The sequence below is a fragment of the Molossus molossus genome, unplaced genomic scaffold (genome assembly GCF_014108415.1).
Source record: "Molossus molossus isolate mMolMol1 unplaced genomic scaffold, mMolMol1.p scaffold_m16_p_17, whole genome shotgun sequence".
NCBI lineage: Eukaryota > Metazoa > Chordata > Mammalia > Chiroptera > Molossidae > Molossus > Molossus molossus.
The window spans coordinates 3,113,842-3,140,177 of record NW_023425352.1 but is presented as its reverse complement, the minus strand read 5'-3'; the positions used below and the strand labels follow the sequence as shown (position 1 = coordinate 3,140,177).

At 53.9% G+C, this 26,336-nt stretch overlaps 2 protein-coding genes across 10 annotated transcripts in view; one reads left to right on the top strand and one right to left on the bottom strand.

Moving 5' to 3' along the window:
* The window catches only part of CTBP2 (C-terminal binding protein 2), a 141,005-nt gene extending 126,495 nt beyond the window's left edge, over positions 1-14,510 (top strand). For 4 of the 5 annotated variants that reach the window (XM_036265882.1, XM_036265881.1, XM_036265880.1 and 1 more), the window contains 8 exons: positions 4,264-4,418; positions 4,537-4,681; positions 7,712-7,918; positions 10,261-10,475; positions 10,780-10,910; positions 11,433-11,560; positions 11,910-12,027; positions 13,183-13,969. In XM_036265882.1, coding sequence (XP_036121775.1) covers positions 4,264-4,418; positions 4,537-4,681; positions 7,712-7,918; positions 10,261-10,475; positions 10,780-10,910; positions 11,433-11,560; positions 11,910-12,027; positions 13,183-13,363 — 1,280 coding nt within the window. In that variant the 3' untranslated portion in view covers positions 13,364-13,969. Of the gene's footprint in view, positions 1-4,263; positions 4,419-4,536; positions 4,682-7,711; positions 7,919-10,260; positions 10,476-10,779; positions 10,911-11,432; positions 11,561-11,909; positions 12,028-13,182 lie in introns of all 5 variants that reach the window. The other variant, XM_036265879.1, reaches the window with a different exon arrangement.
* Positions 14,511-16,952: 2,442 nt separating this feature from the next.
* ZRANB1 (zinc finger RANBP2-type containing 1) overlaps positions 16,953-26,336 on the bottom strand; it is a 52,652-nt gene continuing 43,268 nt past the window's right edge. For 2 of the 5 annotated variants that reach the window (XM_036265884.1, XM_036265885.1), the window contains exons 7-11: positions 24,878-25,076; positions 20,041-20,161; positions 18,976-19,105; positions 18,643-18,872; positions 17,023-17,646 (exon numbers count right to left, since the gene is read on the bottom strand). In XM_036265884.1, coding sequence (XP_036121777.1) covers positions 17,428-17,646; positions 18,643-18,872; positions 18,976-19,105; positions 20,041-20,161; positions 24,878-25,076 — 899 coding nt within the window. In that variant the 3' untranslated portion in view covers positions 17,023-17,427. Of the gene's footprint in view, positions 17,647-18,642; positions 18,873-18,975; positions 19,106-20,040; positions 20,162-24,877; positions 25,077-26,336 lie in introns of all 5 variants that reach the window. The other 3 variants (XM_036265887.1, XM_036265883.1, XM_036265886.1) reach the window with 3 other exon arrangements.

Sequence of the window (26,336 nt, the reverse complement as noted above, 5' to 3'; positions counted from 1 at the left end):
CAGTCCAGACGGTCTTTTGTGCCGGGTCTGCGTGGGTGGTGGTCAGCCTGCCCCGGGGGGTGGAGAGCACCTGCTTCCGCAACATTAGGTGCTGCTTTCATTTATGTGTTTTTATTTATTTATCTTTTTAGAGAGAGAGAAACATTGATGTGAGAGAGACATTGATTAGCTGCCTCCTGCACGCCCCCTACTGGGGATCGAGCCCACAACCCGGCATGTCGGCATGTGCCCTGACTGGGAATCGAACCAGGACCTCTCAGGCCATGGGGCTGAGCTCAACCCACTGAGCCACACTGACCGGACACATCAGGGACTTCTTCAGGGCAAAGGACCTCACCAGGGACACAGGAGGCTCCCTTGGGGCCAGTGAGGGTGGTGACGGAGGCTGAACACCAAGAAGCAGGGGCCGTGTGGACAGGGCCCGTCCAGCAGGCAGGCAGGGGTCCTTGGTGTCCAGGCAGCCAGGGGCCAGTGTGTGTGTATAAAAGAATGATTTCAGCCAGTGATAAACGGTGTTTGTGTTTTTAGTTCTGTCGGAGAAGTGTCTGCCCCTTTCATGGTTCAGGGCCCCAGCCTGGCGTGGGCTGTGCATCCCGGTTCGGGCCCCAGCCTGGCGTGGGCTGTGCATCTCGGTTCGAGGCCCAGCCTGGCGTGGGCTGTGCATCCCGGTTCAGGGCCCCAGCCTGGCGTGGGCTGTGCATCCCGGTTCGAGGCCCAGCCTGGCGTGGGCTGTGCATCCCGGTTCAGGGCCCCAGCCTGGCGTGGGCTGTGCATCCCGGTTCAGGGCCCCAGCCTGGCGTGGGCTGTGCATCCCGGTTCAGGGCCCCAGCCTGGCGTGGGCTGTGCATCCCGGTTCAGGGCCCCAGCCTGGCGTGGGCTGTGCATCTCGGTTCGAGGCCCAGCCTGGCGTGGGCTGTGCATCCCGGTTCGGGCCCAGCCTGGCGTGGGCTGTGCATCCCGGTTCAGGGCCCCAGCCTGGCGTGGGCTGTGCATCTCGGTTCGAGGCCCAGCCTGGCGTGGGCTCTGCACCCCGGTTCGGGGCCCCGCCTGGCGTGGGCTGTGCACCCCGGTCGGGGCCCAGCATGGCGTGGGCTCTGCACCCCGGTTCGGGGCCCCGCCTGGCGTGGGCTCTACACCCCGGTTCGGGGCCCCGCCTGGCGTGCGCAGTGCGTGGTCCCGGCTGCGGGAGCAGGTCCTGGTTGCTCTGGGAGCCTGTTGGAGGGACAGCGAGTCTCTGGAGGCCCAGCTGTTCCACATTGCGCTGAGCTGAACAAGCAGCCCCCAGGCTCAGACGGCTGCTCCCTGCGTGGCCTGCTCACCCGAGCCACAAGCAGGTGGCCCGGGAGTGGCTCTCGGGGTGGCCATGACTCATTAAGACCATGTTTTCTTTAAGAGGCTAATCTGCTTAACAAGGCCTTCCGGTGGCCGTCTCTCCACCGAGCCTCCAGCTGCTTTGCAGAGAACCCAGACATCGGAGCCGCCGGGTGGCTTAAACCAGGCGTGCCGTGGGCCACCCCAGAGCCCCTGCCCAGGGCTCGGGCCCGGGGCGGCCAGCTTCCCCGATGGCTTTCTTAGCATGTCTGGTGCGGTGGTTATTAGTCTGTTCGCGGCTCAGGTCCCCCTGGCCTCAAACTGCCAGGTGCTGGGGCCCTCGCGGGACAACGGGGTGGGCCGGGTGCCGAGGAGGCCGCAGTGATGTCTCGTTTTAGGACGTCCTGGGGTCGCCCTCAGTCAGGGTCGAGGTAGATAGCCCCGTGCCAGGCGGGGTCCGAGGTGGCTCCGCTGCTCACCCACCCGGCGCCCAAGGACCCTGTCACCTGCCCTGGCCTCCGCCCTGAGCTTCCTCGGGAGGGAGGGGGGTCTCTGGCACAAGGTCAGATGGGGTTCTGGCACCTTCCATGGGAGGGGCTGAGAGCAGGCGTTTGTCCGGGGAACGTGAGAGGAGAGGACGCAGTTTCGGCGAAATGGGGACAAGGATGGGACTTCCAAGGCAACTGCTTTTTTTTTTTTTTTCATTTTTACCTTAAAATTGTGCAAACTCAGCAACACTTGAGGGATCCCTCGGAGCCGCCCTCGGGGAAGGCGAGGGGAGCTTCGGGCGGACCCCAGCCCCTCCGCGGCCGCCTTGGGGCGTCACCTTCCCGGGGCCTCTGGAGACGGGTGGGTACAGTCACTATGTTTTTATTGATTTTTTTTTTTTTTTTTTTTTTTTGAAAGGGAGAGGAAGGGAGAGAGAGTGAGAAACATCGACTGGGCGTGTGCCCTGACCGGGAACTGAACCGGCGACCTCTTGGTGCGTGGGTCGACTGCTCAGTGAACACTGTGCCTTGGTCTCCCCTGGATTTCTGACTCTAGGGAAAATGGGGCACTCCCCCACACTGGGGTCCAGCCTGAGTTGGTGCCCCATTTTGCATGGCCCCTGACCCACACGTGTCGGCTGTATCCTGATGCAGTCACAGTAGGAATCCACGCAGGACCCGCACGCCCAGTCCCTGGGGCCGGGGCCCGGTCAGGGTGCCCGTGGGTCTCATGGACCAGCCCTGGCTGCGTTCTTGCCCAGCCTGGACCCACCTCGGGAGGGAGGCGATCACTAGGCAACCGGGAGTCTGTTTCCCAGGGAACGGATGCGCGCACCGTGCTGTGGATGGCCATCTTGTGTGACAGCCCTCAGCCTCTCCAGACGCCCGGCAGTCGCGTTTCCTGTGCAGTCACTTCTTAATGAGCCACCTGGGTTTCTCGCGACTGTGAGCTCTGCAGACCTTGTCCCGTCGACCCTCCTGCCCGTGCCCGGCGAGGGGTCAGGGTGCTCTTCGCCCTGCAGACACACCCTGGGGGCCCCCGTGTGTGGGAGGGACGCCCCAGCTCTCCGTTTCTTGGAGGAGGGGCCTCAGTGTGCAGACCCCGAGTTGGCATGTGCCCCCCCTCCCAGCTGCCTCCCCAGTGAGGTGCTGGCCATGCGGCCTGTGCCCTGAGGATGGCAGGAGAGGGGGGTCCCCCGGGAGGGACCATGATTGCTTGTGGGCCTCGGGACAGGGCCACGGCACGATGTGTGGGCGCCAGGGCCTCTCAGCTTCGCACTCGGGTGTGTGGTCCCGAGCCCAGGGGTCGGATTGCAGCAGGGCCCTTCAGGAGGGTGCGAGGTGGGCCGGTCACACGGAGGCTGGCTGGGGCCATGGGAGCCCGTCACGCCTGGTGCCCAGGTGGCCACCAGAGATGAGAACCGGTGGACATTGTGCGGGGGGAAGGACGCAACAGGCGGAGCCCGGCCGGGGCAGTGGCCAGTCAGTTTACCTGGACACCTGGAAGTGGGGGTGCGTGGGGAGCCCTTTGTTCTCACCTGCCATCTGCAGTACTGAATGTTTCTGATTTCACGAGACGCACGGAGTCGCCCCGTCCTGGCCATCCAGTGCCGGGGTCCCTCCCAAAGCCCAGAGGGTGGGTCGTAACTCGACATGGGGTCGGCAGTCAGGAGGGACCCACAAGACCCAAGGTCGACCACAGTGTGGATTTGAGGGGTGGTTTGCTTGGAAAGAGGCTGCTTCTCAGTCACGGGGGAGGAAGTGCCCAGGCTCCTGCTGCCTCCTGGGCGGTGTGTCCCCCTGTCCGGCCGCCTCCTGGTGTGGCCGTGCCCAGAGGGCACACACCTGCACCACTCAGTCGGCACGGGAACCCTGGAGGGTCTGCCCTGTGCCCCGGCTGCCTGGGTCTGCTCTGGGCCCCATGCCTGGGAGCACTGTTCTCTCTGTGGTCCTTCGGAAACATGGGAGCTCCCTGGATTCAGGGACCTTGACACAGCCCTGCCCTCGTTGCACCCCATTTCCCGTTGCACCCCATTTCCCGTGTGGAAGGGCAGGGTGCTGGGGAGCAGGGAGGGCAGTGCTCCGGCCTGAGCGGCCATGGCCTGGGCCTGGCTTGTGGTCCGGGCCGCAGCAGTGTGGCCTTGAACGGGTCCCTTTGCCCGAGGACCCCATGGCGACGGAGTCAGGTCCACCACACTCCTGGTCGCTGCACGAGGTTGCCATCTAGGCCCTGGGTCCCACCTCACAGGCCCAGCAGGCAAACGGGCATCACAGAGATACTCACTCGGTGTCCTTGGCTGGGCCCAGACCCATCCTGATGGCTCCCGGGTGAGCTGTGCTCTGGTCCCGGGACAGCCAGGGGGGAGCAGCTCACAGGGCCCTGAGGCAGGTGGGGGTGCCCTGGGCATTGTCCATGACAAGGACAGGCCACTGTGCCCACCCACCAAGCCCTCCCCTCTCGCAGGTATCCGCCCCCAGATCATGAACGGCCCCCTGCACCCCCGCCCCCTGGTGGCACTGCTGGACGGCAGAGACTGCACCGTGGAGATGCCCATCCTGAAGGACCTGGCCACGGTGGCCTTCTGTGACGCCCAGTCCACGCAGGAGATCCATGAGAAGGTGGGCCCGCCCGTGTCCACCCTCAGCTCCCCCGCTCGTCCCTTCCGTCCCCCCCACATCACCTCCTCCGGCTCCCTCTGCACCCAAACCCCCGTTGGTGACCGGAGCCCCCCGGCAGGTGCTGAACGAAGCCGTCGGCGCCATGATGTACCACACCATCACCCTCACCAGGGAGGACCTGGAGAAGTTCAAGGCCCTCAGAGTGATTGTGCGGATCGGCAGCGGCTACGACAACGTGGACATCAAGGCTGCGGGCGAGCTCGGTGAGTGTGGCTGGCAGGGCCTCCTGAAGCCGGACCGCCCGGCCCTGCCCTGCAGAGGGGCCGGCAGCCTGGGAGCCCGTGCCGGGCACGCGCCCAGGGCTCCTGGGGCAGCTCTCCGAGGAGCCCGCGCAGGCCAGCAGGTGGACCACTGCCCGGCCCTCCTCCGCCAGCCCTTGCCAGTAGGGCGGGGGCGGGAATGTCCGGCTGGGGCCACGTAGGCCCTGGAAACCAGTACCAGCCAACGTCCCAGCCTCAGCAGACTGACCCTGACCAAACAGCAGGGTAATGTTTAAGTTGATCGTTTTGTATGGCCCGCAAATGACACAGTATCCAAATGGCCCTCCCCACCCGCGCAGGAGGGGATTCCAGAGACGCAGCTGCTTCCCACAGCCCTGCTGGGGGCGCCCCGTGACAGCAGCAGCAGGGGCTCAGGTCCCCGGCTGCCCTGCCCTCTTTGGGAGGGCACAGGAAGGCCCTAGGCAAGCCCCTCTGGCCACCATGCTTGCTCTGGTCTTGAGATGGGGCAGCTGTGTGTGTGTTGGGGGGTGTGCTCTGCTCTGCCTGTTGAGCAGAGGTGCCCTGGCTGCACGAGGCTGCTAGGGGTCCCTTTACGGCCCCCAACCCTAAGGCTGTGCTGCCACCCACCCCACCCGGGCCAGCCTTTCAGCCCCACCAAGCTCCAGGGAGGGCTGGATGAGCAGCTGAGCGTGGCTGCTGAGGGCGTGACTGTCGCTGACCGCCTATCTGGAGGGGTCTGGGCAGGAGCAGGGTGGGGGGCTGGGCCCGATGGGGCCTGTGAGACCAATAGCTCAGGAGACGGACATGGTTTTTCTGGGTCCCCCTGGCGGGGTTCCATCATCTCAGCCCCCCTGGGGGACGATTTGGCCGTGCACAGGAGGAGGGGCCACCCCAGACCAGACCATAGACTCCACCCCAGCGCGCCTGCCCCTGGCCTGGCAGGACCTGGCCCCCCTGTCGCAACAAAGGAACTCAGAGGAGGAGTCTTCAGGGGCGAGTCTTATATAAAATAAAATGTTCCGTTTCCCCTGGCACCAACAAGAACGTTTCTGTTTGAAAACAGACGTTCTTTGTACTGAAATCTAAGCTCCAAGGCAGCAGGTGATGGTCTCACGCGCCGAACGAGGTGCCCCAAGCGCGCTTCCCTTTGCTGCCCGTGCCTGCGCCCACCCTCCAGGCGGCTCCTGGCAGGGCCCCGGTGGCGTTGCCGTGGGGTTCCCTGGAGGGAGCAGCCACTCCTGTCCAGGCGGGACGGAGGCCTGGGCGCGGGGCTGTCCCCGGGGCCCTGCAGCCACGTGGGCGGCCAGGGCCCACAGCCCTGAAGAGGTGCATTTTCTCTGTGGCATTTCCACTGATCTGGGTCCCATCTGATAAGGGAGCTGCTTGGAGAGACATCTGCTGGGCCGGTCTGAAGGGCGGCTTCCCGATGTGGAGGCTGGAGGAGACTGGACGTCCGTCCAGCAGACCTTCGGGGCTGAGGGCACAACCGCAGGGCCTTGACCTGGGGCCACGTGTCAGGCCCAGGGCACCTGCGCCCAGAGGGGCAGGCGACGCCAGCACCTGCGTGGGGGGCCCAGCGCTCCCTGCGCCTTCCCCGCAAGCCGCTGTCCTGGGGTCCGGACTGGTCACCGCAAAGGGCAAAGGCACTGATGGGGAGAGGCTGTGCTGGGCTCAAGCCTTGGCCCGTGGTGGCTGCCGGTCCTGCTCTGGTGCTCGGCGCTTGCCCTGGGGCATTGGGAGAAGCGCCCGGGGGTGGACCGCGCCCTCGGACAGGAATGGCTGAGAAGGTTCCCCTGGGGGGAGGGTGCAGCGCCCTCGGGGTGGACAGTCCCTGCTGATGCCGCCCTCGGTCCTGGCTCTCCGTGCAGGCTGTGGGCCCGGGTCCCTCACCCAGGGTCTCGTCCTGTCGCCCAGGGTGCAGCCACCCTGGGCCTGAGCGGTGGGCACCGTGTGCTGGGCGCCGTCCCAGCCGCCCGAAGGGTTTCCTCAGGCCTCTGGCACCTCCGTCTCTCCAGCAGCAACCCCGAGGCTGCCGTCCGGCCCAGACTCTGCTTGGTCACAAGGAAGGAGGCCCGTGTGGGTGTTGACACGTGGTGGCTTCCAGCTCGCGGGGCCCGGTCCGTCCCGGTCTCACTCAGTGTGTGTCCCCCGCCGTCCCTGGCCAGCGGGCCGGAGCCTTCGCCGAGCTAACCCTCCATGCTTCCCTCTGAGCCGCCACCCCGTGGCCGTCCCTGGGGAGGCCCCTTTGCCTCCTGGTTCCCGGCCTCTGCCGGGTCCTCACCCCTCCGGGCTGGAGACACTGCCTTGTTCCCCAGCACACCCTCCCTCCCGGCAAGGCCGAGGCTCGCCCTGAGCAGCTGCCCGCCTGGGGCGCTCCTGTCGCGAAGAGGTGGGCACCGGGCCTGCTCCGTTCGTTTCCTGCCGGAGGAGGGCGGTGGCGAGGGCGCGGTGTGTGGACGTGGGGCTGGGCTCTGTCGTGGGCCCCGTCTCGGCCCACATCGGGGTTGAGGTGCTGGTGTCATTTCTGTCTCCTTTTTTACAAACAAGCCGACACTTGTTCGTTCCATTAGGCTCTGAAAGGACCCAGAACAGAAAGCCAGTGTCCCTCACCCAGCCCGGGAGGGGGTCCTGGAGGCGCCCTGCACCCTGGGCTGCTCTAGGCCATCACCCCGCCGTCCCATGCATGGCAGGGGCCCTGGGCTGTGGTCGGAGCTGGCCCTCCAGCTAGCTGCCCACTGCTCATGTCCCAGAGACAGGTGTGAAAGCACAGGGTGGACAGCACGTGGGGTTAGTGGGGACTCGGGGTGAGCCACGTCCTGGAGGGAAGTGGGGGGCGGTGGGTGTAGGGGCTGCAGGCCTGAGCATTAGGACCAGAGTCTCCGCCCCTGGGTGACAAGCAGGCCTCACATGTCCTGCCTGGTCTGCCTCCCTGCCCCTCAGCTGGCTGGGCAGGTCCCAGGTCTCCCCACAGAACTCGGGGTCCTCATCCCAGGCCCACCCTTGTCCTCCCAGGGATCGCCGTGTGCAACATCCCATCGGCGGCGGTGGAAGAGACGGCGGATTCCACCATCTGCCACGTGCTCAGCCTGTACCGGAGGAACACGTGGCTGTACCAGGCCCTGCGGGAAGGCACACGGGTGCAGAGCGTCGAGCAGATCCGAGAGGTCGCCTCGGGGGCAGCCCGCATCCGCGGGGAGACGCTGGGCCTCATCGGCTTCGGTACGTGCGGCTGTTCTGCCCGGCCCCCCGGGGGCGGCCCTTCCCTGGGAGCTGAGGTTCCCTGCAGTGGACAGAGGGCCAGCGCCCGCCCACAGGGTGAGGTCGCGGTAACGGCTGAGCAGGGAATGGCCCGGAAGGAAGGTCTGGGTTGCTCCTGGAAGAACGGGTCTCGTTGGGGGTGCTGGGCAGCAGGAAGGTGCTGTGCCTGCCAGGTGCCCTGGGCAGAGGTGCTCTGTGGGACCATGAGCAGGCTCCGAACTCGAGCAGAGTGTCGGTTGAGTGGAAACCTGGGCAGTGGGTGAGACCCGGAGGCCTCCAGTGCCAGGCTGGGGTGGCAGCGGTGTCCCTGAAGGGTGTCAGAGGTGGTACGGCCAGGTCATCGGCTTGGAAAAGCTCACCCGCAGGTGGCTGGGCTGTCCCAAGGCGAGGTGCAGCTTGTGGCCGTGGAGGACTCGGGGCAGGTCTCCAAGGCAAGACCAGCCCAGGTGGGAAGCAGCCTCCTGTCGGCCACGCGGGCTTGATCTCTCCGCCGAGATCCCGACCTGGAAACTGGCTGCTTCAGCCTCAGCCCGAGCTGCTTCCAGGAGGCTGACCTGTGGGGCCTCTGGGTGGCCTGGGGCCGCTGGGAGGAGGCAGGAGCCGGTTCTTCCAGGAGCGCACCCCTCCCCGGCTCCGGGTCAGAGTGCAGCGGTGGTCACGCTCAGGAAGCCCCGGTTCCTCCTCCTGCAGGGGGCAGGACTCCAGGCCCAGAGGGATGTCTGCGTGCTGAGCGCCGCAGCGCCCTCTGCTGGGAGCTCCGGGTTTCCCGCGCTCTGGGAAGTGGCTCTTACTTGGATGGTCCTCAGACCCGCAGCTTGGGCAGGGGCCTTGGGTGGGCTCTGGCCAGGACACAGGGCCTCGGGATGTGCGTGGCCTGGTCACGTGACGGCAGGCCTCGCTGGCAGGACGCTGCAGTGCCTTTGGACTCCACCATCACAGTGAGTCCTTCCTGGGGTCACTGCTTTGGCCGTGCCCGTCACCGTCCTTGTTTTTGGAGGACCTTTCCAGTGCATTGAGGCCAGTCCTGCGCTGTCAGCACTGCTGACTCAGACTGGGACCCGGGCACACGCTGCCACCCTTCCAGGCCTCCCCGGCCTTCCAGAACCGAGGCAGAGCCCCGGCGGCAGCAGAGCCCCAGGTGGGCCGGGGTCCCAGGCTGGGCCCCTGTCCAGGAGTTCAAAGGGGAGGCCGGCCAGTGGGAACGGCATTGTGCAAAGGCTGTGCTGGGCACAGAACTGAGTCTTTGGGTCTCACGGTCTCACGTTCGAGTGTGCTGAGACGTGGAAGTAAGGACAGCTCGAGACATTGGGGGAAGGGGCCTTGCTGGGCCTGAGCTCCTCGCAGCCGCGTGACAGGGTCCTTAGTCCCATATTCCACGTACATCACAAGGGGACCGGGTCACTCTGAGGTTCCTCCCCTCCACCTGTCACCATCCGTCACACCCGCTCCTCCGCTTCTCCACTGGGGTGTGTGGCTGTGGGCCCCCGTTGCTGGGTCAAAGGGGTGACCTGCTGATGGCCCTGCGGCTGTGCCTCTTGGCACGAATGTCCTTCACCTGTGCGGGCAGGTCACAGGTGGTGGCTCAGCAGGCGGGGGATGGTTCACCCAGGCACCCTCGGGGTTTCCTGTCGGAGGCGGCTGTCTTGTCCTCCCTCCCCGTACATTTGAGCACTGGATTTAGATGCAGACTTATTCTGTGCTCTTCCCAAGTCAGCCCGTTCAAGCATCCAGCTATTTTTGTTTTCAAGTTGAAAACTGTTCTGGGGAGCAGGAGGGGACCCGGGGTTTGTGCAAATGGCCACTGGGGGATTGGGGAGGCTTGGTGTCCTGTTAGGTGACACTGGTTTCTACCTTGGAGGCCCCGGCAGCGGGCAGGAGGGGCAGGAGGCCCCACCCTTGAACCAAAGCAATGTCCGCGGTGACTGGTGCTCGGGCCGGATAAGGGCTCAGATTGGTTTGGCTCCTCCCTCGCGCACCGGGTGGTGATGAGAGCGTTCCATCAGACGCCGAGAGCAATAAAGACGTGAAGCCCCGGTGAAGAAGGCCATGGGCACAGCACAGAAATGCACATGGAGAGAATACTGTGATGGGCAGGGCTGGGGGAGGAGCCTGCAGTTCCCTAGGAAACAGCTCTGGTGGCCAATAGATATGATGAGCGCTGCAGCCTCGGCCAGGAAGCTGCCCCGGTGAGACCTGGAGAGCAGTGGTCGTGGGGCAGCAGCCTCTGGTTGGTCCCCCTGCCCCTGGGGACGGCAAGCACGGGCCGGGGTACCCGCTCACCTGCACACTGTCTCTCTGCACAGGTCGCACGGGGCAGGCTGTTGCTGTCCGAGCCAAGGCCTTTGGATTCAGCGTCATCTTCTATGACCCCTACTTGCAGGACGGGATCGAGCGGTCCCTGGGCGTGCAGAGGGTCTACACCCTACAGGACTTACTGTATCAGAGTGACTGCGTCTCCTTGCACTGTAATCTCAACGAGCATAACCACCACCTCATCAATGACTTTACTATAAAGCAGGTAATTGGGAGCAGCCACCCTCGGACGCTGGCAACTTCTGTCAAAATGAAAGGGGATGGGAAGAGTCCCCCCAGGGGACAACAGAGCTGGCGGACGAGCAGGCCTAACCAGACCTGGTCTTCAAGACGGGTCCCACCTTCCCACCAGTCTCCAGCTGCCGCCAAACTCCACCCCCACCCCAAACAGCTGCACGCGTGAACAGCAGACCCACGGGACGCCCGGTCTGCTGCCGCCGTCTTCCAGCCTCGGCGCCTGCGCCTCCCACCCGAGCCTCTGGCCAACGAGCCTCTCTTCCCTCCCGCAGATGAGGCAAGGGGCGTTCCTGGTGAACGCGGCCCGCGGCGGACTGGTGGACGAGAAAGCCTTAGCCCAGGCCCTCAAGGAAGGCAGGATACGAGGGGCGGCCCTGGACGTGCACGAGTCGGAGCCTTTCAGGTGGGCCTGGAAGGTGGTGCGGTTCACACCTGGTCCCACGCTGTCTGCGACGCCTCCCCAAGGGGCCTGCGTAGGAAACGAGACCAAGCCACAGACCCCGTTCTTCTCAGGACTGGGGTTTCTCACTAAGCGTACAGGGGCCGGGTCCCCACGGGAATCAGCAAGGGCAGGCAGGAATGGTATGGCGGGTTGGTCTACTAAGTGTGGCTTCTGCCCTCGGGCCAGCCCTGCACAAAACCACACTGAAATTGCCTGGCTACTGTGGCTCACTGGTTCGCCGGTTCGGTGCCCGGTGGGGGCAGTGCCCGGTGCCCAATGTGGGGAAGGGTTGCAGGGGGCAGCTGGTCAATGTTCTCTTTCATCAATGTTTGTCTCTCTCTTTAAAAAAATCAATAAAGAAAATACTAAAACTGCACTGAAGTTGCAGAGCGGCCCCGTGGGAGCCTGGCCCAGAGCCTCGTGGGCCAGCGGGCCGGGGAGGGTGTGGGCAGCTTTCTCATCGCTGCTTTTACCTCCGTGTAGCTTTGCTCAGGGGCCCCTGAAAGACGCACCGAACCTCATCTGCACGCCGCACACAGCCTGGTATAGTGAACAGGCCTCACTAGAGATGAGGGAGGCGGCGGCCACCGAGATTCGCCGGGCGATCACAGGTGAGCCCCCCGGCCCTGCTCTGGGCACAGCGGGTCCAGGCCGCGGGGCTTCAGAACGAGGCGGCCCCTGTGTGCATGTCCAGAACCGCGCTGTACCCCTGGGGGGTGGCCCTTCCCCCGAGGGAGCAGGAGTCCGCCTTCTGTCCTGGCTGAAGCCCTGTTGCCGAGCTCAGTGTCTGGGCTCCGGAACCTTCCCCATTTCGTGAGAGCCGCAGGGCCGGCCCGCTGGAGGGAGACGCGCCGTCGGGTTTCTGGCGGTGCAGCTGGTCTCCCAGAAACGCCGGCGCGCAGTGTCGAACCCACTGCCGCCGGACGGAGCACCTGAGTAACTGGGACCCTCTCGCTCCAGGTCGCATCCCCGAGAGCTTAAGGAACTGTGTGAACAAGGAATTCTTCGTCACCACAGCTCCCTGGTCCGTCATCGATCAGCAGGCGATTCACCCAGAGCTCAACGGCGCCACATACAGGTGGGGAGAGGAACGGCGGGGGACAGGAACTTGGGGCTCTACCCCAACCTAAAGGCACCTCCCCCCTTGGTGGGAACCCCTGCCTTGTCCTGAAAGCTCTCCCCAGGCCTCAGGGCCCAGCCAGAATGGAGTCGAGTCCTGTTCGGAAGGGGGCAGTGGGGAGCGCACGGCCGACATGTCTGAGCACGGGGACCCGCTTCAAAGCTCGTTTCGGGGGGAAAGAGGAGCCTGTTGGTGCATCCGACCAGCCAGAGTGTGGGTCCAGAGTGACTACGTCGCTTCCATGCAAGGGGCGCAAGCAGGGGTTTCCCAGGGCTCTCCCCCCAACACTGCTGGGTTCCAGAGAAATAGCTCCTCCCCCATAAAGGCAGAGCTAGGGCCTCAAACCCCGAAGGAGATGGGGTCTTGGCCAGTCCCGTGCACTGTAAGGGGGATGTGTGGTCAGCAGCCCTGGCCTCCACCTCATACCTTCAGACAGACCAGGATCACGGCTCCTGAACCATAGCCATGTCTGAGGGCTCGCAGGATCCTACCCGTCAGTCCTCCTGGGCACCCCCGGGTTCCCGCCCCATAGCACTGAAAAGCCTGGAGGGGTGGAGTGGCTCCCGCAGGGAGAAGCACCACCCCCTGGGCCCCCAGTGTAAAGAGTTTGGCGACAGTAATTCTAAGACACCCTGGGTCTCGTACATAAAAAACTGTATGTTCTGTAGGTGGCTAAGTGCCGCATGTCCCCACACAGCGACTCCGGCCTCCAGGTGTCCTCGGGGACAGGGCCCACTGCCAGCTCGCACCCCCACGCTCTGTGCATGCTGGGCGGGCGCACACCTCGGCAGCCCAGGGAGCCACACCGAGGCCGTTACTATGACTAGCGATGACTTTGTACAGACGTTTCCCGAAGGCAGGACAGAACCCACGCAGCAGAGTAGGGACTGTTCAGTTGTGGGAGAGCAGCCCACTCATGTTCACTGATTGGACCAACTAGGTTTTGTTGTTCACGAATTAGATACCCTGTTTTAGACTTTTTACATAGGTGCCTCCTTGCTTTGGGGGTAGGAAGGTTGGCAGATTATCTCATTAAAAAAGACCAGTAGGCAGAGCCAGGAGCATGGCAACCTCTACCCTGGACTTACCTGGCCCCTTCTCTGTGCTCCTTAGATACCCGCCAGGGATCGTGGGCGTGGCCCCAGGCGGACTTCCTGCCGCCATGGAAGGGATCATCCCTGGAGGCATCCCGGTGACTCACAACCTCCCCACAGTGGCACACCCTTCCCAAGCACCCTCTCCCAACCAGCCCACTAAACACGGGGACAGTCGAGAGCACCCCAACGAGCAATAGCAGAGGATGACAGAAGGTCAGATACACCCGGGACCAAGAGACAGTGGAATAGATGAACTAAGGAAAGGATGGTCTTTTTAACTGACTCTGGACATGCGCACCATTGACATTGCAGTGTTAAGACGCCGAGGCGTGGGAAAGCTGAAGACGCCTTCTGCTTGCGGAGGCCCCGAAAGACTAGGACGTGACTTATAACGACCAACTTCTGTTATTGTGTGTTAAGTTTTTCATCTGTGCTTCAAATCACAAAGAATAAATAGATCTTTTCCCTTATCAGTCCCTTGGGCACAGCAGGTCCTGGACTCCTTGCTGTAGAATGTTGCGTCAAGAATTCCAAACATCAAAATAAAACATGTTGAGAGGCAACCCCCATCCTGTGACTCTGGTCCCTTCGGTCCACGGGGCTGGTTGCCTCTTTCACTAATAGGAAGATTAAATCGCTGCAAAGCGGAGAACCCTGTCTGCCTGTGTCAGACAGCTGACCGCAAGCACAGGACGAAGACCGCCCGCTTGTAGACAAGTCTCCCACCGGACTGCACACTGAGCGGGCGAGCTGGTTGTGAGTTCAGTGATACCCTCTATGATGCAAAAAAAAAAAAAAAAAAAGTATTAAGTTTCACAAGCTGTTTGTACTCAAATATATTTTCTCAGTTCAGATCCTCAGCTATTTTATTGAGTGGAAAGTCTTGAACTGAAAGGGTTCGAGAAGAATAATGTTGCATTTCCTTATGTCTCAGGAAACACTTTTTATGGTAACTTGTCAGATTGTCTATGAACAAACCCACTTTTTTAGACATTGATAAAGTCTTCTTTTCTTCACGTGATATTTTATACAAGAACACGTCAGGTGTGTTATTAGATGTGACTGATTTTAACAAATCCTATTAGATTTGTATCAACTAGTTACATGTTATATTCATAGTCTTTTGTGAATCATCGCCTTTTTGTTTAAAAGATGGCCTATTTTGAGCCTTTGTATAGGTACATTCCTGTTTTTGTGACAAAAACCTTTAAAACTGTCCCAAACAGAAAAATGACGGCTGTCAGAAATGTTTTGTTTTAGTGAGTTACCGTTACTGTATTTGTCTGTTGTAAAGGTGGACATTTAGCGGTCAGTGCAGTTTTCAATAAAAAGTAATAAAAATTTCTGTTCTGAAATTCAAGTCCATCTCACCAACGTAGAGGTTCTCTGCCGGAGATGTGGACAGGCGACGCACCCCAGTCGGCAGCGCTCCATCGCCGGCCCGCAGCCAGAGCCCGCATGCTGACAACGGCTCGTGTGATGAGAGTTTAATTGAAAAGTCAAAACCTCACAGAAGTCCAGCATTAGCAAATCATGCCGTTCTTAAGATGAAACTGTGGTTTAGAACTAAGTCAGTTCAAGAAACAGAATTGGTCAAGTCCGAGAGTTGATTTTAATTGACTCAAAAACAAAATCACCTGGCTCAAGCATTATTGCAGGAAGGAAGATGAATCTCAAAATTCTTTCTTTTAAAACAATATTTACAAAGAAATGTTGCAAAATAACATCAGCCATTTCCATATGTGACGAACTTTTAAGTTGACTTAACGGATCTCCCTTGTTAAACAGCATCGAGCCCCTTGGTGCTAGTGGCATCTACTGGGCGATGCGGTCCAGCAGTGGCCGGCGCGCCCTTCCCTGACCTTCCCTCACTCTTCCCTTACATTTAAAAAGAAAATGAACTTTATGGCATCTAACACATCAATCTCCCGGCCGGTCGTAAGGTAGTGGTCCCACCTCGACGCTGCCAGGAAACGTCACGCTGAGAACCTCGCAAGGGTGGAAATGGAGCGCACGGTCCATGGGGGTGACAGGTGCACAGAAAGGAGATCCCCTCCCCCCAGGAACAGCAGGATCCCCTTAACACAGACCTAAGTCAAACAAGAAGGCAAATCCATGGTGCACCTGGGCTTTAATTAGAACACAAAACACCACACTGTATTCTCCCTAGAAAAAGAACCATCAAGTGAAGTCCATACAGTTTCGGTGTTACTGTCCAGTCAGCCGAAAGACACACACACGCCTGCCACCCAGCCACATGGACGTGAGCTGGGGAAGGACTGCACACCTCGGGGAAACAAACATGGCTGTTTATAGTTCAAGAGCTTAGCAGGGCGCCGATTCACCCCACAGCCTCACCAGCCAGCCTGCCGGGAGGCCGTGGAGCCCCACCTGTGTGTGGGGCCTGGGATAACGTGATCTACGGTTCTTTCCCACAGGGAAGAGCACTGTACCCATTAAACTAGATGTAGAGTCACTGATCATAAATAAATAAATAGAGGCACCTCGGGGGGACACGGCAGCCCACAGGCTGCTACTGGGCAGGTGACCCTCTGGAAGGCGGGGACTACAATGCAGGCCATGGTGACCGGATGCTCTGACCTCACACACTTCTTTGGCTTCTTTGGTTGGGAGGGTAGTTTCCGCTCGCAGCCACTACAACAGGGTCTCCGCCCACTAAAGAATTATTCAGGAAGTCTGAGAGATGCTTTAGTCAGAATGGCAGCCTGCTAAAAAAACTTCATTAATTACTGACCAAAATAAAAGCAAACCACAGAAAGTCAATTTGTAAAAAAAAAAAAAGCTAACCACTTGGAACAGTAACATTTACTGTTCTAGCATACTGAAACCCACTTCAGTGGACTCCAGCTGCAGGCTGCTAAGTGACCTTTCACCCTGGGCACACTGACAGTGAGCATGCAGGGGCAATGGAGACAGGACATCTGGGCACTTTCTAGTTTTAGTATTCAAATTCAAGGTGTGCACATTTCAATGCCATCTGAACAGAACTTAGAAGAAAACGAGAAGCAAATATTTAAAGGTTTTCACAGCCTTTTCATCAAAGGGAAGGAAGTGTGTGAGTGAGTGTGTGTGTGGTTGAGCCTCTTTCCAAATCCTTGGCCACGTCAATGTCTACAAAGTGCTTATCAGGACACTAAGTCTTTGTGGTCCTGAGACAGGTCTGAAATCTTTACCCATATTGAATGTATACCTGAAGTGGTCAAATTAATACTTCTTATAAAAAGTCTCTCACCTAAGATTATAGTTTTAACTTTAAATAAGAATGGCCACAATTAACCAACATGCAAAAATTCTCATACTCCTCACTGAGAAACTCATTAATACAATGCATTTACACCTTGCGTTTCAAACCTTTATTCCGCACTGAGCTGACATCCCAGCCCGCCCAAGCGAAGGCCTTTCTAACACTCTGCTCGAGGCAGAGCTGATGGAGGACACGGCCCGCGGGCAGTGCGGGCAGCGGGCCCAAGGCTGGCAGCTGCGGCAGGCGAGCTCCGGCACAGCCCTCGAGCACGGCCCTCGTTCGCGTCCGGGGAGAACGGCTCAGGCAGAGCCTGCTGCCCACACGGCAGAGAACCCTCCTTTCACGGGCATTCTTCCAAACAAATAAATACCTAAATACTGAGGGGCATAGAAGAAAAACAACAAAAAATAATCATAGAGACCAGAACAAGGGAACAATGTCTATATGACGTTCACTCAATAAAAAACTTACTTTCCCATTTTATTGGGCACAACAGGAACTAAATTAATAAAATAAGCTTTTAGGTTTTGCTGTGGACAATTTGTACAAAAATTTCCTAAATCTCTAAGGAGTTCTAATGCGACAAGAAATAGAATGCCAGGTTCTACTTAAAAAAAAATCTCAAAGGAACAGTGTCATCTGCCATGTGCTTCTGGAGGTGCCCATGCTGGAAAAACTTCTCAGTGATATGAAGATGCTGGTACAACTTTTCCTATTACACAACTTCTTACACAACCACATGCGTTACATTTATAGACAGATTTACGGTTTGAAAGGAAAAGAGTTCTGTCTCAGTGAAATTAGTTTTTTACAAACTGTAGTCAAAGTTCTGTGTCCTCGCTCGGCAGGCGCACCGCTCCACTGGGTGTGGATCAGAAACCCCTCCGGGCAGGTCCTGCTGGGCTCCTGGGGTCCATGCCATGCACTCCACTTGAAACGCCACACTGACTTTGGGGTCACCACAGAGCCAGTACCTTGGTCTTCTGCTTCGATTGTTCATTCATCTTCATCATCCTCATCTTCCTCTCCATCAGACAGGGATGTGCAAGGCCGGATCTGCCGGTAGCGGTCAAGCCACTTCTCCACCATCTGCGTGACCAGGGGGTGGTTGCGCCTCCGCGAGCTCTTCTGCATGGCCACCAGGACGCCGCCCTCGGTCACGCAGCAGTCCAGCCACTCGCGGAGCAGCTTCTCCTGCTGCTCCTCGTTACCTAGCTTCAGAGCGAGTGCAGAAGGGGAGAGAATACGGCAGATCAGAGACTCAACAGGAGAAACTAATAGAAACCTACAGCTGGTATCCCTGATAAAAAGGCCAAAGCAACAAACTGTTTTAACATGTTTCAACCTCTCATCAGTTGTGTAATTAAAACCCAGCTGCCTGTGGTCAGACAGAAAAACATCAGTAGGGCGATCGGCACAGAAGTCTGAGGGAAACAACCTAGTAATCATCTGTCTGATACAATGTTGTCTAACAAATTAATCCTGGCAGAGAAAGCTAAGAAAAGTCACAGCTTCGAACACAAAGCAAGGTAAGTCTCCTTAGTAAATTACGTACAGGCTAAAGCTACAAAATTTATGGTCCGTGAATTTTTCTTAATGTCGTTATAAACGTTTTATACTCACTAGCATGATAAATAAAAGCAATAATTTCGTAAGAATACAGGTTTCTGAAGAGTGCTCTTTCGCATCTCTCACACCTCCTGCCTGGTCGACTTCCACCCCTTCCTCCCCGATCTGCACTGGTCTCTCCTACCTGAAGAGGTTCCTGCTCACACCACTGCCCCGGTGTGGAGTTTCACCGAGCAGTGTGCCCAGGGCTCATCTTCTGGGCAAACTGGCCCTTGGCATCCCAGCACACCCAGAGTAAAACCAAAGCTGTAGACCATGATGAACCCCACCCTCACCGTGCCCCTTTGCCCAATCTCCAGATTCTGACGATTTCCTTCTCCACTGTGAATCCAGGTGTCACTTCCTCAGTAACACCTTCCCCTTACCACCTTATTACAATCGGAAACCCCAGGTCTCCCTGCATCCTCCCATCCCCCTCTGCTCTCCCCACACAACACACCCTACGCTGCAGCTCTGCCCAGGGTCTCAGACAGTGACCACTGCTACCACCAAATTTCACAATTTAACGAGTACCACGCCCTGGCCCTGGCACAGTGTTACCACTTTAAGTAGTTAACAGGAGAAACACGCTTGGCTGCTTACCTCCTGGGCAGAAAGAAAGTGCACGTGGAGTAACTTCCTCTCGCTGTCAACCAAAGGCAGAAAGGTGATGGTGACATCGTCATCGGTGTTCAGGTTAGCACCAGCACCTCGGTTGCCATAGCCATCATTTTCCATGGCAACCAAAGCAGAGAAGTGGCCCCTTGTATAGCCCAGAGCAATTGGACTTTTCCAACAAAAACTCTGTTCCCACAACAAAGGCAAATACACACCTGGAAAGAGGGAAGAAAGGAATTGGACTTGCAGGCTATGTCTGCACACTGCATCATCATCATCAACCAAAGACTTCAAATGCACTCTCGATTAATGGCTCACCTTGAAACCGAGTGTATCCTAAAGTTTCTCCCCGGAAACTTTTGTAATACTTTACTCCATAAACTATAATTGGTCGTCTAAGAATATGTGCAAGTACAAAAATGTGTGTCTGCTCCAAACTTGCTCCAGGCTGCACAGAACAAAATAAAAGTAATTTCTCTTTAAAACATTTATTACCACACCCTGGAAAACATAAAACACAATGCCACCTTCCTTCGGTATACTGTCTCAGTGCATTTCAAATAGATACAGAGTCAAGCTAAAGCAGCATATGATTCCTCAAACAGCCAAGTACGATGAAGCAGACAAATCCTCCACTATCCAAACTCAAGAACCAAACACATCTGGTGAATACCGACCTCAGGAACAAGAGATTTCAGACGGCAAGGGATTCTTGATTCATAACTGCCTTCCAGTTAAGTTACCTGTGAAAGTACTATCTACAAGGTCCTCCTGCAGTAAAAAGATGAGTTTTGTTATTTCCTACAAACCAAATGGCAGCATCACCTAATTCAAAAATACAAAACAGGTCTACCTTCCCCTACACTGATTCTGACAACATATATTCAGAAAGTACATGCCGTAGCTATAAAACACCCCATCCTATACAAATCATTTATGACAGTTCATTCCCAAGTTCATTCGAAATTACTCTCGTCTATGGCACCTCCTTGGCCTGTGTCACGTGGAGAGAGCCTCACCAATGGGGAGCCTTATGAAGACCTCGACTTGACAAAAGAACGCCACCACAAGCTCGGTGACCTTGGGGAAGTCTTCCCCCGAGTAGGAACTAACCTGTACATAATTAGAATAGGCACAGCCACCTTTGTCAGAGGACAACATAAATGAAAAGCAGCCCCAACAAACATATAAACGCTTAGAATCAGTACAGCACTTCCGTTTTGACAGCATCTATCACTAATAAGAAACATGCACCCCCCGCTCCGCAGTGAGGACTTGTACGGTTACAGGTTGGTCACACCGCAGTCGCAGTTCGTGGAGGTCAAGGGTGCGGGCCAGGTGGCACACTGCTTACGGAAGCAGCACACGCTGAGGCTGTTTTACCTGACTAGCGAGAGACAGTATAAATGCCCAGTCTTCTTGCCACTGTTCTTCCCGCAAGGAAAAGTGTAAACCAAAGCTCTGCGAATACCACGACTCCCAGTCTTTCCAGCGCGTGTAAAACCTAGAAGAACAAGGCAGTAAAAAATAAGCCTTCTATAAACAGGATGTTTGATGTTCCAATCATTTATTTAATGTAATCTTGAAGTAATTCATGTGAAAAGATTAATCTTATTAATGTTGCCTGGCTTGTGATCTATTTTTCAAATTAAAATGCTTCCACTTGCCCTGGCCAGTTTCTCAGTGGTTAGCGCATCAGCCCAGGGACCACAGAGTTGCGGGTTTGATTCCGGTCAAGGGCATGTATCTCGGTTGTGGTCCAATCCCCGGCCCTGGTCGGGGTCATGTGGGAGGCACCAATTGATGTGTCTCTCTCACATCGATGTGTTTCTCTCTCTCTTCTTCCTCCTTCCCCTCCTCTCCTTCCCTCCCACTCTGTCTGAAGATAAATGGAAAAACACCCTCCGGTGAGGGGGCAAAAATGTTTCCACTCTGCTCACAGCCATCTTTCAACATATCCTCAGACATAGTTTGGTTCACCACCCACCAAACCTTCATCAAAACTTCAAACACTAGTGATGAGAACACAGTTCACTTCAATTGTCTACAAATTAAAAAACAAAACAAAACCCACTCAAAATCATCTGAGATGCTGAATACAAAGACACTAACGTTTCTCTCCATTGATGCATGGTACGCAATGCCTGATCACTGTATCAACAGCAGACTGGAAACAGCCCACGTGGTTCATGAGAATATCAAAGTCACTTCCTTAAGATTTCTTGCATTAAATAAAAATTATTTCTCAATGATTATCTACAAAAAAAAAACTTATGTTTTATATTGAATACTCCCCTAAAAAGTTCAGCCTAATAATTTATGAAGTTTGAAAATAAAACTGGGTCATTGATAGATTGAATTAGTAAAACAAAATCTATTATCGTTCTTTATATCAAGTGTCAAATTAAGCAAAACCAGATATAATTATACTCAAAATTATGATTAACAGTCTTACAAAACAAGCCAGCAAAGACCTCCAAAATGAAGACATTTAACCTGTAACAACACATTCCTTTCTTTCATAAAGAACTAAAAGTCCCGAGTACTTTCCTTTTCTGTATATGAATTCTAGGTAAAAGATAAAAAAACAGCCCGGCCGGTGTGGCTCAGTGGTTGAGTATCGACCCATGCAATAAGAGGTCGCAGGTTTGATTTTCAGTCAGGGAACATGCCCAGGTTGTGGGCCCGATCCCCAGTGGGGGGCATGCAGGAGGCGGCCAGTTGATGTTTTTATCTATCTCTCCTCCTCCCTTCCTCTCTCTCTAAAATAAAGAAAAAAAATTTTTTTTAAAGATAAGAAAACATTCTGGTGCAATTGTTGAAAAGTTTCAGTACAAAATAAAAGTTAAATGTGTCAGTGTTACAAGTTTCTTTTTTTTTTTTTAATCCTCACCCGAGGACATTTTCCCATTTTTTTGTTCAGGTAGAGTGGGAGGGGGAGAGGGGAACAGAGAGAGAGAGAGAAACATCGACGTGAAAGGGACACATCGAGTGGCTGCCACCCGCACGACCGACCAGGGCCGGGGACAAACTGCAACCAAGGTACGCGCCCTTAGCGGGAACTGAACCCGGGTCTCTCAGGACCACAGGCCGACGCTCTAACCGCTGAGCCAAATCGGCCAGGGCACAAGTTTCTTTACAGTAACTTAATGGAGGGCTCTGTAAACAGTAATGTATTTTAGATTTTCTAAAAGGACTATAACAGAATGTTACAGAGGTTTATAACTCTTGGTCGATTAGAAAACAATTCTTCTATTCCAGGTAATCAAGGTTTTTTTTTAAATCAGGAGTGTAAGTTTCAATGTCAAATGTTTTATAAATAAAATATGGATATCCCTTTTTAAGAAACACACAAAAAATTTTTTGAAAAGTTCAAGGAGAAATATCACAAAACATTAAAAGTTGTTATAAACCAAAAGATGTGCGGTTAGAAATTTCTTGGTTAGTGTCTAGAATCATTTTATAAATGAGATCACTAACTCTGCCAGAAATTAAATGATGAGTACTCATAAGTCCTGAAAGAAGACTGCAGAACAAGGAAGCTCAAAGCGTTACTTTGAAAGCAAGCACGTTCAATAACATGCCCACCGCACAAAGACCTGAACACTCTGAAACTGCCTGGCTCACTAAGGACAGACAGCCAAACCAAGTCCAGGGACATACAGCCCAAGTGGGGCAGCAATACAAGTTTGGCTTAACATTCAAAAATAAATCCTACGTGCATGGGTTATAAGACTCAATATCATCAACCTGAGAATACTCCCCGACTTAATCTACAGATTCAGTGCAATCTCTATAAAAGTCCCAAAGGACTTTTTTGTAGACATTGATAATATCGATCCTGAAATTTATATGAAAACCCAAAAGATTCAGAATAGCAAAGAGAATATTTGGGAAATAGATAAAGTTGAAAGACGTACATCCTGATCTCAAAACTTACCACAAAGCTACAAATCATCAAGATAGTCTGATGTAGGCAAAAGACAGACATACAGATCAACAGGAAACAAAACACAGTCCAGAAACAAACCTTTACTTTCATGATCGAACAATTTCCAGCAATGCCAGGGCAACTGAATGGGGAAAACAGCAGTTTTTTCAATAAATGGTACTGGACAATCAGACAAATGAAAACAAGTGATTTTGTTACCTCACACCTTAAACAAAAATTAGCTCAAAACAGATCACAAACTGTAAATGCAAAAGCTAAAACTGTATAATTGTTAGACAAAAACATAGGAGTAATGCTTTAAAATTTTACTATTAAAATTTAAAACTATGATTAATATGCCAAGGGCTCTAGTGGGTAACGCAGGCAGAGAGGGAAACCCTTAGAAAGGACCCAGAGCTGCTGGAGATCCAAACCCTGCGACAGGAATGAAGGCCGCCTCAGATGGGCTCGGCACTCACACAGCTGAGGAAAGAGTCCCTGGGCTGGAGGGTACGACAACAGAAACTTCCCAAAATGAAAGCAGAGAGCACAGATGGAAAAAAGAAAAGAGAATTTCAAAGAACTGTGGGACTACAGAAAGAATATAACATGCAACATAATGGAAATAACAGAGGGGGAAAAAGAGAAAAAGTAACAGAAGAAATTACTTGAGACAAAAATGACTGATACTTTCCCCAAACTAATGCTGGACCACACCACAAATCCAAGGAGCTAAGAAAACACCAAAGAGGAAAAAGGCCAGAAAAACTGTACCTAGGCACACTGTGTTCAAACTACAGAAAATGAAATATAAAACAGACCTGGGGCAGAGTCACATGAACTAACCCCACAAGGCAGACCTACACAACCACAATGCCCAGAAACCACTATCACAGGGACAGAGAAAAGAATTACTTCTGACTCAGCCTCAGAAGCCAAGCAAGCAAGAAGAAAATGGAGTGAAATTATTTTTAGTTTGGAGGAAAAACAACAACCTAGAATTCCATCCTCTGTGAAATTATCCTTCAAAGGTGAAGAAATAAAGACTTTCTCAAACAATAATGAAAAGGATTTGATGCCCTACACTTGACTCAAACTAAATGTCTAAAGTTCTTTAGAGAGAGAAAACACATATTTATATAAATCAGAAACTTGGAGCTACACAAGAGCATCAGAGAAGTGGGGTGAAACAGCCTCTACTCTGAAGGGCACACTCCAATCAGGCTCCCATTCAGGCTTGCCAGCCAGGGAGTGTTTTTTTTTTTTTGTCAGGTGTCTACAAATTTTTACTACGTTGCATTATGCTTTGAGCTATAATTTGCTCTCAAGAAAGTAATTATATTGCTCTTATTTTCAAACTCTAGAGAGTACTTTCATTCAATAAGTATTTACTGCATACTTACTATTTGTCAGGCTATTGTAGGCACTAAAAACTAAAACTTCCACAATGAAAGACAACAAAAATCTCTCATGGAGTTTATAGTCTAATGCACTTCATGTAATCCCTAACTACTGACAAAAAAATTTACAACTAGTAAATAAGTGCTCAAAAGGTATATAAAGAAACTAAGGCAATAAAGTTATTTGGAGTAGGCCATTATTATTATTATGATGTAAGCATTCAATTAGGTGTAAGAGGAAAAAAGAAAAAGCACATTTTGATACTGATGTAGGGAAAAGAGTACACATTTTTAAATGAGCCCTGCTACTTACTAACTCCTACAATGGGAAGTTTAATTTAGCCTCTTTCAGCCTCAATTTTCTCATTTATAAACTAAATGACAATGTATATGATAAACCAAGAAAATAGCCTAAGTAAATGTAAAGAACAAACTACTGATTCACAAACAGGCATTGTTTCCAGTGATTGATCCTTCAATGGGTAAATTTATAGTTCAAGACTAGCCATATATTTTATTAGATGCTGTATTGGGAAATAAAAAATGTAGTCTTAAACTACCTGTGCCTCAGGAAGAAAAAGAGCTCACCGTACAATGTCAGCTAATCTCCTGAAGTTGAATGAAAATATGATTTCATAACTACTTTAAAAAATATGAGCAAAGACTGTATTGATGTTTAAGCCTACTACTATAACTCAAATAGTTCTAATTTAAAGCTCAGCAAAAAGGTATAAAAACCATTGAGTTGTTCAAAGTGTCTCAATATCCAAAACCAAAGCTTTTCCTTCCCTGATTTCCACAGCAACTACACCAGACGCAGTGCCCAGCACTATGGGGAACAGACTCAGCAAGTGCACTTGGAACTTAAGAAGCAGGAGGTGCAGCTCACCAATGTGAACAGTCGTGCAGGCTGTCATGCAGGGCTTTCCGAAGCACCGAGTCCTTGTCGTAAATGCCCCAGGTCGCCTGCAGCACTGAGTCAAGTAGGCAGTCTCCTGCGGTCCGGTTCCAAAGTGCATACAGTCGACTGTCCAAGCGTGTAGCCAGTTCCAAGGACCAGTTTATAATTGGAGATTCTTCTTCTAACTCTACATGAGGAATTTAAATAGCATGTTCATTTTCACACCTATGCAATTAAGAACAATTCAGTGGCCCTGGCAATTTGACTCAGGGTTGGAGCACTGGTCCACAGATTGAAGGGTCGCAGGTTCGAAGGTTCAATTCTTGGTCAAGGGCACATACCAGGGTTGCAGGTTCAATCCTCAGCCCCAGTTGGGGATCGTTCAGGGGGCAACCAATCGATGTGTCTCTCTCACGTCGATGTTTCTCTCTGCCTCCCTCCCTCCCTTCCATTCTATCTAAAATCAATGGAAAAAATATCTTCAGGTGAGGATTAACAAAATCAAAAATTCAGCGGAGGAAAGAACCTACTCAAGATGCTAATAGGTGTACGTGTAATTTACTAATAGACATCTAAATAAATCTGTCAATTAAAATATAAACCTTCTGCCCTGGCCAGTTTGGCTCAGCGGTTAGAGCTCGGCCCGCAGACCAAAGAGACCCGGATTCGGTTTCCGCTAAGGGCACGTACCTCGGTTGCAGTTTGTTCCCGGCCCTGGTTGGGGTCGTGTGGGTGGCAACCAGTAGATACCCCCCACACACACTCTATCTGAAGATAAATGCAAAAAAAAAAGTAAAATATGATAAACCTTCTTAATATCTGAAACGGCTGTGACTCTAGAATGATTTACTGCGCTTTTAATTTCTTTACAATTAATTTTCTAAAAATGTTTAATATGAGAATACACTCAGTTTAGAACAGGAAGTAGAAAACCAGTCTAAAAGCTTTGATACCTTTATTTGTTCACTAAATCACAGTAAAGAGCCATGGGTGTGCATTTTCCCCAGTTCTACTGAAATACAATAACAGAATGGGGATTTTTTAAAATGTTTTGATTTTTTTTTTTTTTTTAGAGAGGGGATGGGAGAGAGAGAGACAAAAATATCGATCTGAGAGAGATGCATTGACTGGCTGCCTCCTGCACGCCCCCTACTGGGGATCAAGCCCGCAACCTGGGCATGTGCCCTGACCGGGAATCAAACTGGGACCTCTCAGCCCATGGGCTATGCTCAATCCACTGAGCCACACCGGCCAGGCCAGAATGAGCATTTTTTTTTTTTTAATACTCACCTGAGGACATTTTTTCATTTTTTGTTCAGATAGAATGGGAAGGAGAGAGAGAAAAAGAGAAAGAGAGAGAAACATCGATGTGAAAGGGACACATCAAGGGGCTGCCACCCGCACGACCCAACCAGGGCCGGGGACAAACTGCAACCGAGGTACGTGC